The sequence below is a fragment of the Vulpes lagopus genome, chromosome 12 (assembly GCF_018345385.1).
Source record: "Vulpes lagopus strain Blue_001 chromosome 12, ASM1834538v1, whole genome shotgun sequence".
Classification (NCBI taxonomy): Eukaryota; Metazoa; Chordata; class Mammalia; order Carnivora; family Canidae; genus Vulpes; species Vulpes lagopus.
In genome coordinates, this window is record NC_054835.1 from 47,947,080 (window position 1) to 47,961,507 (window position 14,428).

The 14,428-nt window shown below is 46.8% G+C and overlaps 1 protein-coding gene across 2 annotated transcripts in view; it reads right to left on the reverse strand.

Annotated features, from left to right (window-relative positions):
• Positions 1 to 14,428, reverse strand: part of PRKCA (protein kinase C alpha) — a 396,507-nt gene that overhangs the window by 25,911 nt on the left and 356,168 nt on the right. For both annotated transcript variants that reach the window (XM_041725456.1, XM_041725457.1), the window contains exon 14: positions 3,893 to 3,973. In XM_041725456.1, the coding sequence (XP_041581390.1) occupies positions 3,893 to 3,973 (81 nt within the window). The remainder of the gene's footprint in view (positions 1 to 3,892; positions 3,974 to 14,428) is intronic.

Below are 14,428 nucleotides of genomic sequence, written 5' to 3' on the forward strand. Positions count from 1 at the left end.
CTCTTTCCCACAGTCCCAGGATTATTTTTAAATTTCTACAAATCTGGACATAGTGTCTCAAGCTAAGCTATGCATTAAATACAGTCTTAGTATGGTGTAAGAATGTTCCGAACCAGGGGTGCTCTCCGTAGCAATAGGCAATTTGTGGATTTTAAGACATGTAAGGGGTGATGTGAACCACCACATCACTTCTTTCCAAAATGATTTTTTTTCTTTAAACTAAGATTTATTTATTTATTTACAGATTTTATTTATTCATGAGAGACACACAGAGAGAGAGGGAGAGACACAGGCAGGCTCCTCATGGGGAGGCCTATGTGGAACTTGATCCCAGAACCCCGGGATCACGACCTGAGCCGAAGGCAGATGCTCAACCACTGAGCCACCCAGGTGCCCCTCCAAAGTGACTCCTAACCTAAATCCCTTGATAGTTCATGGTTGTTGGGGCCCCGCCACATTTGTCTGCGGATCACTGGTGACCAGCGTTGGGGTGGGAGGGCACCCAAGGACAACTCAGGATAAAGTGCTGGGATCAAGTACCTATTACTGATTCATCAGGAATGAAGACAAAGCATAAATAACCGTGGCAGAAGGAGACATAAAGAGGAGAGGGCTGGTCCCTTCATGATGAATACCCATGAATGCTTGAAGCCGCAATATGCTCATTACAGTGCTGGGTAAATACTGTTTACGCCCCAAAGTAATCATATTTGTCAAGCAGTCCAGGAACTGAAGAAAGACTCAGGCTGTTTCTACATAACTGCCCCCTTGCCTGCTGACAATAAATACACCAAACGAGAAGAAAATGGCAATAAACGACCTCTTCTGCTCATCTTCAGCCCTGTGCGATTAAAGAGGACAAATCTAGACCATAACCCCATCAACAGCTTTATAATTAATCTTACTTTCAATAACAGCATCTACTCCCTTGGCTGGGTCTGGAGGCTGCTGCAGCTTCGGGGGGCTCTGGGGGACAGGCTCAGAGCCTTCATTACCCTTTCTCGGCTGACTCACAGCCCAGAAATACATTGAAATTTGCATTGAGTCACGGGGAAGAAGTGGGTCCCGAAATGAAAACACCGTGTTGGAGACAGGCACAGCTGAGGACTTGGAGGAGCGACGGCTGAGCCTGCCACTGTGCCCGAGTGTGGGCCATCTTTAAGACGTCACATTCAAAGAGTGTCACCATCTTTAACAGATAATGAAGACTGGAAGCGATTGTATCAGGCAGGCTGAGTCTGAGAAGCAGGATGGGAAATGAAAACTGTGTCTGAATGTTTACAGACGCAATGGGTGTGGGGAGGGCACCTGCAGGTCGGGGCCTCAGGGACCACAGGCAACTGAGGCAGGATTTTTAAAATGCAGGGGACTTCTCTGCAGGAGGGCTGCTATCCTGAACTCTCCTGGAGGGAATGAACCTCCTCGAGCAGATGATGAGGCTGCGGGTAGGGGTGTGGTGTGTGGGGGGCCTGGGTTCTGAAGCCCTAGTATCCTACTGCCCAATGAAGAGTCAGCTCATTCCATCTCTTGGAAAGCTCGCTTGGAAACAGATTCTATTTCCACCCAGTTTCTTCTGTTGACATATGCAAATGTGACTCAGTGAAAAGAGGATTTGTTTCTGGACTCCAGAGTCAGGACGTGCAAGTGGGATCGAGAAGGGGAAACTCAGTTTTCTGTGCCTTCATGAATAGCATGGCTCCCAGGGGGCCGATAATTCAGTCAAATTTTATTGTCAAAATTCTAAAGAGGGGAAATTGACTCAAGTGGCAGGCAACACTCTCGTCTCACTGATGACTGTTCTGGATAACCTGCTTTTCTGTGCTTACAAACAGGGGTATTTGGCCTGAGATGAATAATTTATTGGGGTTAAAAACCTAAATTAATAATCACAAACCATTTTACTATGAATCGAGTTTGACATCACTTCTCAATTAATGACCGGACGTAGGCTAGTGCCCCGTATCTTTTAATACCTAAAGAGACTACTTTAGTATCTAAAAGATGTAAGACAATGAAAGAGACATAAGGAGAGCTCACCAATGGTCTACCATCCCAGAGGGAAACCCAATGGTCTGTGATGACTTCCATGCTCACAAGATGTGGGGCTCCCCCCAACCTCTCTGACCTCAGGCCTCTCACTCCCTCTCTAACCTACTCTGCTCTGGCCAGATTGGTGGCTTCCCATCCCTTTCTTAAACATGGCCATATACTGCCATCCCAGGGCCTTTGCACTTGCTCTTTCCATTGTCCGGAATGCTTTTACTCCACATATGCACATGGCATTCTCTCACTTTTTTCTGGTCTTCCCTTTAGCTCTACATGAAGCCCTCTCTGGCCATCCTTGCTACAAATTCAACCCTCCTCCAGCACTACATTTTCTTTCCTGCTTTATTATTTTTCTCTTAGCTTATCACTATTATATATTTTCTATATTTAACTCACCTGTGGTTTCTCTCTCTCTAGCTTATAGGCCTCATGAAGGTAAGGGTTTCTGTCTATTTTGTTGACAGTGATCACTGTGGACATAGTAAGCCTTCAACAAATATATATTGAATGATAAATGAAGGAGTCAATGGATGTTACATGTCACAAAGGTTGACTTTCTCCCTCTGCCCCCACCCCCAAGAACAAAGATTCAAAGATCTTCTCAGGGGTAGTTTGGCAGCTCAACACGGGCATTTCTTTCCACTTTCTCTAGCTAAAGCTTTTGGCTATGGAGGATCCAACTCCTTGACACCAGTACTCGATTGCTGGGAATGATAAAAAGCTGCCCACAACAGAGTGGTGGTTAGGTAAAGAGACAGACGTCCGGTGCTCACCCAACCTGTTTCCCCTTCCGGAGCTCACAGGTACACTGTACTTCCATTCCCACCCCCCACACACACACAGCTCCCCGGCCCTTTGCATCTCCCTGGGGCCACGTGGCCAGTGGGCTGCAGGAAGGAGTGATCTATGCCATATCTAGGCCTGGCCCTAAGACATCCTGTGAAACTTCCCTTCTGCTCTCTCTTCATTGGCCAGTTGAATAAAGAGGGTTCACTAAAGGAATCTGGGGCCCTAAAAGATTGTAGGGACAACAGATGCAAGAAACTTGCCCCTTAATGACCATGTGGATCAGTACTCCCTGTCCCCCCTTGCCCCTACCCAGGGCTGTGCCATGAATGTAAAATAAACCCATGTGTTGTGTGTTAAACTGCACTGAGGTTTTGGGGTTGCTTGTTAAAGCAGCTAGTGTGATTTGCCCCAGTGCTACAGATACAAAGGCCATGTATTTAAAAAAGGGGGGCAGTTTAGGCATAATTCCTCCAATTATCTGATGCATGCTGCATTCCTAAGAGAAATTTGTCTTTTTATAACTGGAGGTTCAGCCTCGTTGGGCTTTTGTGAAAACTGCAGTGAACTGCCAAGGGCGAGATGAGGAGAGATGGGGAGAAGCTATTAAAACACCTCTTAAAGTTTCACCGTCTTCTTCCTTTGATAATCATACCGCTTATACACACGGGTAATCTGGGGTAGCTGGGGTAATCTGTGCAGACAAGCTTGCAGAGAGCCATAACCCAGCCCCAGTTTTGAGACACTGAAAACCTACAGAGGCCACTGTCGGCCTCAACATGTGGGGGCTCTTGTGTATAATACAAAAGCTACATTGTCGATGCTCCTGGTTGCAGCTCTCAGTTTGGGGTTTTTATGACCAGAGATAACTGCTGTGCCTATTGAATATAATAATATCCTTTTTTTGGGGGGGTGGGGGTGGGAATTACTCCCTCTTTCACCTGGGTCAGGGAAGTAGGACCAGCATCAGCTGCCGGGTCCCACTACCCTAGCCCGAACAGAGCCGAAGCATTCACATTATCCGGCAATAAACAAGTATGAAAACAAAGTGACACATTACCTGTCCGGCTAGCATTTCATATAATAGGACGCCATAGGCCCACCAGTCCACGGATTTTCCATACGGCTGATAAGCGATTATCTGTGTGAAAACACATACGGCAGTTACATTGAGCGGTAAATCAAAAAGACTGTGTTAGAACAGGTAAGTCAAGCGTGTATGCCTTTCTGCACAGCAGGAGAGGGTCCTGCAAATCACACCCACTGGGAACTACCTCCTCGTGACTCGCTGCCTAAAACCTGCTTGAGAACTGCTCCTCTGAATCCACCTGGAGATGCCACAGCGCTTTCTGAAGCTAGATTTAATTATCCTCCCTAGAGAAAAATACTGGGACAGTGAGATGGATTTAATTTTCGGAAAAAGCCAGAGGTCATTCAGACTGAAGGTCTGATAAATAAGATAATCAAGCTACGTAATAGGATTTTGCTAAAAGTAACAAAGATGATGGTGGTGATAATGCATCTGCTGAAGTTTCAAGACATTCTGAAAGAGATGTAAAATAATCAAATGTCACATTTGAACCTTGTCTGAATTTTGACTCAAACTCAGCCAACTGTAAAAAAAAGAAATCAGGAACACTACAGTGTGGTCTTGATATTAGATAATATTAAGAGATTATCATTAATTTTGTGAGGTGGTAAAATGGTACGGTGACGAGTTTAAAAGCATCCCTTTTCAGTTAGAGGTGAGCGTATTTATGAGTGAAATGCATGAGAGATGAAGTATTTATGGCTGAACTGACATGACATCTTAGATTTTCTTAAATACTTCAGCAAACTAGGAAGGGATTGGAACAGATGAAATGAGTTGGCAAAATGCAGGGAACTGGTGAAGCTGGATGACGGCCCATGGAGACCCGACACCGACTGCTTCCTCTACCTTTGCGGCTCTCGGAAGTACTAGAATAATTCTATGACCTGCCTTTGTGGAAGCGATTGATGCTGATTTGAATTTCTAAGCATGACATGGGTTATTAAAACCCCGGGGTTGTGGTCTAAAACACACAATCCCCGGACCCATGGATCATGCCCCAGGATTCAAGGCCAAGACATCTGAACAGGTGCTCAGCATGACCATTCTACCATTTTGCACACACATGTGACTTTGAAATGGTCTAGGTTATTTTTTTAATGGCCCACGATGTCTAATGGAATGTCCTGGGACATAGACAAACTTTCTGCTTGTCTCTCTCCATTTCTTTAATGTATTACTAAGATTTTTCCTTGCAGGATGAGAAATCCAAGCTCCTGTGGCTTGCCTCAATGTGGGTGGCAATAAGGGGGTACCTGTTTAGATCTGGGCAGCTTTATAGCTCATTTTCTTTCTTTTTAAAAGATTTTATTTATTTATTTATTTATTTATTTATTTGGGAGGAGGGGCAGAGGGAGAGAGGAAGAGAAAGAGAGCAGACTCTCTGCTGAGCAGGGAGCCCGATGCAGGGGCTCAATCCGAGGACCCAGAGATCATGACCTGAGCTGAAGGCACATGCTTAACCGACTGAGCCACTTAGGCATCCCACAGCTCATTTTCTTGACAAGAGAATGACAAGGAAAGAAGCTGTAAGGAGGCCTTCATTTCTTTTTAAAACTACATTTGTTCTTTTTTGAAAACTTGGAAAATGCACATATCCACAGAACAAAAAAACCCTACCAAAATGAGCCTCTCTGCGGTTACCTGATGACGTGCGATGAGGCTTGCCATTCTGGTTCCAAGACAGGAAATGACTGGATCAAAGCCTGTCTGGACCAAGTAGAACAACAGAAATTCTCTTTGGGAGAGTAAAGAAGTACACTTGTTAAGCATCCACTATATATCAGAATGTGCTCTAAGCACATTCAGTAGAATCCCGTGGGGCAGAAATAAGCATTCTTCCCATTTTATAGGTGAGAAAGCTAGCTGACAGAGCAAGAAGTTTAAGAGACTGGTCCAGAGCCAATCAGTTCATAAGTAGTGCTCAGGATACTGACATTTTTGTTTTAAAAATACAGTTTATAGCTTTCAAACATGTACACTCACTCATACTGAGATTAATAAAATATTAATCAAAGGGCTTTGAGGATTAAAGAGGTTTAAAATAATCATTTCAGTTGTAGCTGTATTTCAAAAGCACTTGAACAAAATTTGTTCCTGTACCTATATTAAAACCCGTCCTGGCAATCTATTTTCATTTATCAGTGTTTTTGTTACTCTGTTTTTAATGCAGGCGGAGCTGGGCACAGTGCTGCTGTGGGAATTATCAGGCTGGGGCACGGAGGGGGAAGGAGGAGTGTGGTCACGCTGTATTTCCCCGAGTACTCTTTACAATCATACTCCTCTACCTGGGTGGTAGAAAATGCCACCTGAGTTTGGAAAGCTGTCCAAGGTCAAGGGTATAGAAACCCTGTCTCTGATAAGAACGATTCACAAATCCTAAAAGCCATGGCCACCTGAAGACTTTTTTTTTTTCTTGATTCTTTTATCAATTTTGGTCCAACTTGATTTCTATTTTCTATTTGCACAGCACAGCATTAAACTCTCATGCCTCCCGCTGATAACACCCTCTCCTTCCTCCAAGGCTTCCAAAGCAGAATGCCAAGTGCCAATGGCTCCTTTTTCTTGGTGGTAGCATTTGGCAATCCGTAGAGCCAGCCAGCTCAGCTATTGGGCTGAGATGACAAAGTCACGCTGAACACTGCAGTGCTTTCAATTGTAATAACAGGATGGGATTTGGAATTTAGCTGGAGCCTTTCGTCTTGAAGAAGCTCACAATGTATCTCCCCTGGCTTGTGCGCTAGATAGAACATGAACATCAGAAGATCTAAGTTACAAGGTATATGGCTGCAACCTCACCACTGCAAATTCAGTTTTAGAGGGAAGCATGCTTTCCCCTCAATGATAAGCTGCTGTCAAGAAATACCACCAATATCCACAAATCTCACTATAAAAGGGAAACTGTGTTAGAGAGCCCCATTCGAAGATAAATATTTAGATACACATGACTGACTTAGGATGTTGGTTACGCTGTGCCTTGTGAGCTGTCTACACCTGCGCTGTGCAGTACAGTAGCAGCCACTAGCCACATGTGGCTACTGAGCATGGGAAAAGCAGCCAGTACAAGCTGAGGTGTGCTAGAGGTGGGACATACACATCAGATTCTGAAGACTTAGTACCCAAACCGCAAAATATCTCATTCATATTTTGGATCTATTGGGTTAAATAAAATATATTAAGCTTAATTTCACTGGTTTCTTTTTCAACTCTTAAAAGTGTGGTTGTTAGGGGACACCTGACTGACTCAGTCAGTACAGCAGGTGACTCCTGATCCTGAGGTTTTGAGTTTGAGCCCCACGTACAGTGTAGAGATTAAATAAATAAACAAATAAATAAATAATAAACATTTAGGGAAAAAACCTCCCACACATATGCAAAATGTGGCTGCTAAATGCAGTTTGGCCTGCATTTTGTTTCTACTGGATGGTGCTGGTCTATACCCCCTCATGGGCTCCTACAATGCACACTGGTTCCTGGGCTCTTTTTGGCCTAGGGAGCCAACTTTGGGGTGAGAGCCAGGCTCAGAGGTCACAAAATGGATGGTGAGGCTCTCTTGCTTTTGTCCCCACTGGGGACAGGAGCAGGTGTCTCTGGGACTTGTGGGCCAACGGGGGCTTGCAGCCAAGACCAGGGGGACTGCATGGCAATTTGGTTTCCCACAGCAGAGAGCCTCACAAAGGGGAGGCTGACTTGGCAAGGATGCCTCCGTTGGCAGCTCTCCCTGCAGCACATGGGAGGCTGAACTTTAGCTTCAAAGACAGACCCCCAGCAGAGCCACTGTCATTCAGCCTTACTGCTATTTGTCATTATGATCATTATTATTATGCTCACATGAGCCAACTGCTTAGGGGGAGATGTCAGGATGTTTCAAATGGCTGTCTTGTAAAAGTAAGATATGAATGAGCTTTCTCCCAGCCTGCTCACAGCACCAGGGATAAAAGGGGAAGGGGGCAGCTTCTCATCTCCTACCAGGCCAGCGGCCACAGTGGCTGGAAAATTGCTCTGAAGCCACCCACCTTCCCACCCTCTGCCAGGGCTCCATAGTCAAAGGCCTCCCAAAGGGGATTGGGCTTCAGAAGCTTTTTTTTGGGGGGGGGGTAATGGTGTACAGTTTCTAGATGCTACTGGCAATAGTAACAATGACTATAAGCAACGTCACCATCACAACACTATGTGCCAGGCTCCTTAGCTCTGTTAGCTCACTTGGCCCTCATGAGACTTTTATGCGGTAGGGGCATCCCATTTCAAAGATGAGGAAATGAGACACAGAGAGGGTAAGTAGCTTGCTTAAGGTCACACAGCAAGTAAGTAGCGGCACTGGGATTTGAACTCTGGTTCTCCGGACAGCTATGGGGCAGGGGGAACTGGCCCCAGCTGAACAGGATCGAAGCTGCCAAGATGACCACTTCACTCACAAACTCTGGCTCTGGACGCTTTGTCATAAAGGACCCACGGGAAGGCAACGTGTGTGCAAGGAGACTCACTCTCCCATTCCTGGCTGTACCTTAACTGGACTCCACTCTTCATTCTCACGTTAGGTTTACTCGCCAACCCCCCAGAACCCACCGTAACAGACGGCCTGACTGCAGAAGGCTCTTCCCAGGCTTCTGTTACACATTCACACTGGCCTTTATGCATAAAACATGCTTGACTCCTTTTACTGTCTCAGGGAAACAAAAATATCTTTTCCTTTGATCAAAAATAAAACTATTTTACTTCAATGAAAAAAATGATGGCCATTTTGAAAAATATCCTAAGTTCCCCAGGATAGAATGTGGGACATATGAGGCCTTCTTTATGTGCCTGGTGGAAAACACGCACGTGTCAAAACAGTACCATTTGGGGGAAAAAAAAAAGATAAGGTGGAGTGTCCTCTAGGTGTTCTGTCCTGACACCTGGGCTGTGAGCTCGAGAATCATCTAGTCCGCTCCCTCCCTCCAGGCCCGACAGACCCTGGCCACACAGCTCCTGGGACTTTGCCGCATCAGGCCGAGGCTGCTTTGCTTGTCTGCCCCACTTCACCCCCGACTCTTCCCCAGCAGGGCTGGGCCACCCTCCTGCGCACCCAGCACTGGAACCCCGGCTGGCAGCTAGCATGGCAAAACCAGCAGGAATGGATCTAACCCAAGCCCAAACTCTGGGCACCACTTATCCCTGAAGTGTGACATCAAAAGGGCCTATAGGATTGCTGGACGGCCAAGGCTGGAGAGAGCCTTACAGATAGATGCTTTATAAAAGTGTCTTCAGGATTCTGGAAAGGCAGCTAAGGTTCAGAGTAGCTAAGTGGCTTGCTCGAAGGTCACTGGGCTGGTTAAGTGTCAAGGTCTCCTGACTGCATCCCCTTCCTGCAGCCCCGGGCTTAGACCAGAGTTTGAGAAGCAGGAAAGCTTTGTGGTGGGTAAGGGTGAGGCACCCCCATCTCTCTGCCAAGAGGTTTCCCAAACACCTTTTGGGTGGTACATCCAAGCCCATGACACCAGTGGCCACCATGTGGCAAGCACATTGTGATGTGAATGTTCTGAACCTGACTTCTGGAGACCAGCACTCACTGCCACATGGGAGCTGTGTGACCTTGAGCAAACTGCTTAGCCTCCCTGAGTTTCCATTTCCCTAGCTGTGATATTGGAATTCCAGCATCCTCCTGGTCGGAACGTGGCAGGGGATAAAATGGTATTTTGCAAAATAAAATGTGCTTATTGCAGATGAGTTGGATATATGATATGACTCCATGCTGCCTAACATCGGAAGTAAGGACTGGCTCCCAGGCCTGGCTGGCAGGTGGAAATGAATCAAGGCAGTAAAGTATACCTGGCTCACAGGAGGACAAAGGAAACATCCTGCTATGAGAGATTATATGCACAATATGTATTAAATACCCTGCAACGATTGCTGACACTTAGCAATTCTCATCACCACTGAACTTTCCATTCATTCTTTCAGCAAATATTAGCTTCCTATGTGCTGGACACTGCTAGGCAGGGGGTACATAAATGAATAAAATAGACGTTAAAATCCCCCTCTCAGGCAATTAAATTAATTTTTACCAGAGCAGCAAAACTTCAGGCTTCTCCTTTTTCATTCACATCCCCTCCCCACTTCCCCCCCCCCCCCCCACTGTTTATGGCTAATTGTACATTTCTTTGGTCTGGGCACTCTGCTAGGCCCAGGGACTGTGACTCTAACTAGGGAGACAGGAAAATGGATAAATAAAACTAAAACGTAAAACTTACAGCAGGGATCTTTGTACACCACATGAGAAATATCTGCAATATTTGAAATCGTTGGACAAAAGTCATGATATAAGTGTAAAGAAAATTGCTACAAGATGAAAATGGAGAGTCTGGAGTCCAAAGTATAATATTTTCTATTCAGACAAAAATTGTGGCTCTATCTAGGATTGGAGAACAGGAAATGATTTCTCTAATGGCAATAAAAGTGCTTTACAATCTACTCATAGTACCCACCTCTTCTACCCTCCTGGTTGTTCACTTTATGAGAACAGAAAGCCAACAGCAGGACCACCTCAGTCCTGCTCCCCCAAAAGGTCAGAAGGCAAATAATTGGTACAGAAGTGGTTTGTAATGATTAATACTGGCTTTACAGACAAAAAGGGAAAAAAGGAAGGAAGGAAGGAAGGAAGGAAGGAAGGAAGGAAGGAAGGAAGGAAGGAAGGAAGGAAGGAAAGAGGGAGGGAGAAGCAAAGCCCAGAGCCTGGTAATTACAGACCCCATTCCCAGCTCTATCCCAGACTTTCATGCAGCAGAGAAAGGCCAGAGGCTATACACACACACACACACACACACACACACACACACACACACACACACACAGATATATATATTTAGAGAGAGAGCAAGTAAGCGAGTGTGAGGGTGGGGAGAAAGAGAGAGAGTCTCAAGCAGGCTCCACGTAAGTAGGGCTCAATCTCACGACCCTGAGATCATGACCTGAGCTGAGATCAAGAGTCGGGTGCTTAACGGACTGAGCCACCCAGGTGCCTCTATATGATTTTTAATACATTTTTAAAAAGAGAACTTTCAGGTTCATGGCAAAACTGAGTGGAATGTACGGAGTTCCCATACTCCCTGTCCCCTACGAGTACGATCTCCCCCACTATGGGACATCTCTCACCACAGTGGTAGGTTTGTTACAACTGATAAACTACACTGCTGCCTCCTTATCATCCAGAGCTTATGTTACAGGGTTCACTCTTGGCGGTGTACCTTCCGTGGGTTTTTGAAAATGTACCGTGACACGCGTTGACCACTGTGGTATTGTACAGAATTTCACTGCCCCTAACATCCCCTGGTCTGCCCAGTTATCCCTCCTGGTCATCCCTCCCTCTCCACCAACCCATGGCAACCACAAATCTTTTTTATGATCTCCATACATTCTGCTGTTTCCCAGGATGTGCTCTGGGCAGAATCACACAGCGTTGCTGCCTTTTCTGATTGGCTTCTCTCACTTAGCAATATGCACTTAGAGCTCGTCCAGGTCTTTTCATGGTTTGGCAGCTCATTTCTTTTTAATGTTGAATAGCATTCCATTTTGTGGCTGTGTTACGGTTTATTTGGCCATTCACCTGCTGAAGGACACCTTGGTTGCTTCCAAGTTTGGGCAATTATGAATAAAGCTGCTCTACACATCCATGTGCAGGTTTTTTTAACGGACATAAGTTCTTGATTCATTCGGGCAAACGCTCAGGAGCTTGCTTGGCTGCTGGATCGTATGGTAAAGACTATGTTTAACTTTTGTAAGAAACCGCCACACTGTCTTTGAAAGTGGCTGGGCGCATTCCGAGGGAGCCGCAAATCAAATTCTGAATGAAGTGCCCACCTTTCCAGGCTGCAGAAAGCTGCCCCTGCCCCTGGCATTTCTCTGACTCTGGGATGTGTGCTGTGGAGCAGTGGGACGTGATCTTCCGTGACCCTCGGGGCAGACATGATCACTGAGTCACATGTGGGCAAGTGTTCCCATTTCCAGTCCCTGTGATCCTGCCAAGGAAGCGCCAATCTCCGGCTTGGGCTAATCTCTTTATAGCTCCTGGGTAACATGGGCCAGTCACGGAAGAAATCAGGGCGGTGACAATAAAATGGGGCTGGGGCAGTGGCCTCCTAATTTGACTTGGCTATCCAACCTCTTTAGCACGACTTTTACCATCCCTTGTTACGCTGAAGAAATCAAACACCTCTTTAGACACTCTCCTCCCACCCTGATGTTTCCAAGAACCTCCTCAACAGCAAGATACACTGGGATACTAACAGGAGCAGAGGTCAAATGTGAATCCAAGCTACCCCTCAGTGCAGTCCTTGGGCTGCATTGTGCAGGGCACCACTTCTGTTTACCACTGGGGAAGCCGAGGCACAAGCAAGCACCAGTGCAGTAATGCACAGTGGGAACGCAGCAGAGCCAGGACTCAACTTGGAGCCCACCGTGTCAGTGGGAGCTGGCCAAGGACATCTGAGAGACTGCCTCTGACCTTGAGACTTTTCACTCCTCCTTCCTGTTCTGCTTGGTGAGAGAGATGATGATGTTGATTGTGAATATATAAAATATGTCTTGGTTTACAACATAATTTGCCTAGCCTAAATGTAGGACTCTATATGGGTTTAGGACGAGTCCATCTCTAACATTTGGAGCCGGGGGGGGGGGGGGGGGGGGGGCGGCAGGGGGCATTGGAACAGAGACAGGCCCAAATACCAGATGTCTAAATACACATTATAGATCAACCTAGTGAACTGTTAAACGTTCTCTCCTACTACCTCAACCTTCCCATACAAGTCAGCTCATGTGGCCAGAACAGAATTCCACAGACTGAGTGGCTTAAACCATATCCAATCTTGTTCTCATAGGCCCAGAGGCAAGAATGGATCTTAGGAAGAGGCCCACGTAGGTCATGGAAGGAAATTCTCAGGCCCGGGGACTTGGTCGCTCTCACCCTATAAGGTGAGCTAAGGCTGGCAGAGGGCCAGGAGAGAACCCTCTAAAGTTGGGAGCAGGAAACTACAACCTGCAGGCCAAATCCAACCTGTCTCCTATTTGTGTTCGACCTGCTTGTGAGCAAATAAATATAAAATGAAAAAATGTAAAAAAGACTATCAGCCTTTTGGCAAAAACAGTTGCTCGATTTTGTCCTTGGTTAAAATCTAAAATTTAAATTAGCTCAACCCTTAAATATTTACTCTCTAGCCCTTAGCAGAAGGAGTCTGCTGATCCCAGGTCTAAAACACAGGGCAGGGTCCCCTCTTGTCTGGGTCCTCAGCACCTTTGAGATTTGCCCTTTTTGGGGTGCCGTGTTGAGGCGCCATCCACTGACCAACATAGAGTTCCCAAACCAGCTGCCTCTGAAACTGGCCTCAGGGGCCCCTCCCATCCTGTGTGCCCTCCTGTGGGGTGACTAGACCACTCTTCCCACCACTATATAGCATTTCTATCACCTTCCTTAGAATCTGGGCTGGCTCTGGGACTTGCTTTGACCTACAGAATGTGGTAGAAGGGACCCAGTTAAACTCCAGGTGAAGCTGAAGGGGACTTGTGGCTTCCGTGTTTGCCCTCTTGGGAGGCAGCCACTGTGCCAAGAAGCTGCATAAACCACTGAGTGGTGACAGACACCATGGAAAGACAGACCACACAGAGGAGAACCCCTGGGGCCTTGGCCAACAGCCAACCGCCCAAGGCCATCTTGGATGCTGCAGCGCAGCAGAGCCATGGCAGCCAGTGCCAAGCCCTGCCGAGTCCTGCCCCACGGAATCGTAGCATTAACACGGGTGTTGTTTTAACCCATTAAGTGTGGGGGCAGTTTCAGAGCAACACATAACTGAAGCAAGTGACAAACAGGTACGGAGTGCTTCCTCGGAGGCAGCCAGGGCAAAACTCACCTCATCCTCAAAGCCATGCTGTGAGGTGGTACTGTGACTACCCCATTTAATGGATGTCACCCCAGGCTCCTAAAGGAACAGAACTACAGCCAGAGTTCACTACGCAATGATGAAGAAAAAGCTAGTGGAAATCAAATAGGAAGCTTCCCTCAGGGGTGGACATTAAGCACACACGAGGCCAACAGAGAGGGAGATGGGATCTGCACAGAATCATGTGATGCACCGTCATCTGCCCACTAGTCCCCCTTCTAGTGGTTCTCGGACTCAGTCACTGCACCCTGGTCACCGGTCACTCTCAGGCTGGTGGGTGCGGGTGGCTGGTTCCGGGGAAGCAGACAAGATCCACTGCACGGCGCCCACGTGGGATCCTCCTCAGCTCAGGCCCCCTCTGCCAAACAGGGAGCCGTTCCAAACATCCACTGTGCATGTGAACAAAATGACTACGTATGTGCAGTGAAGGCATGACCTAGGGGTTAGGAACAGAGCTTGTGCCCGTGGGAGTTTTATTAGCTGGAATACAAGATTTTCCAGAACTGGGAGCTCTTGTAGCCTGATGATCCTTCCAGATGTGTTTGGTAGCAGGACAGTAAGTGATAGCCTGAGCAGGGGGTCCTGGCTGCTGATGACA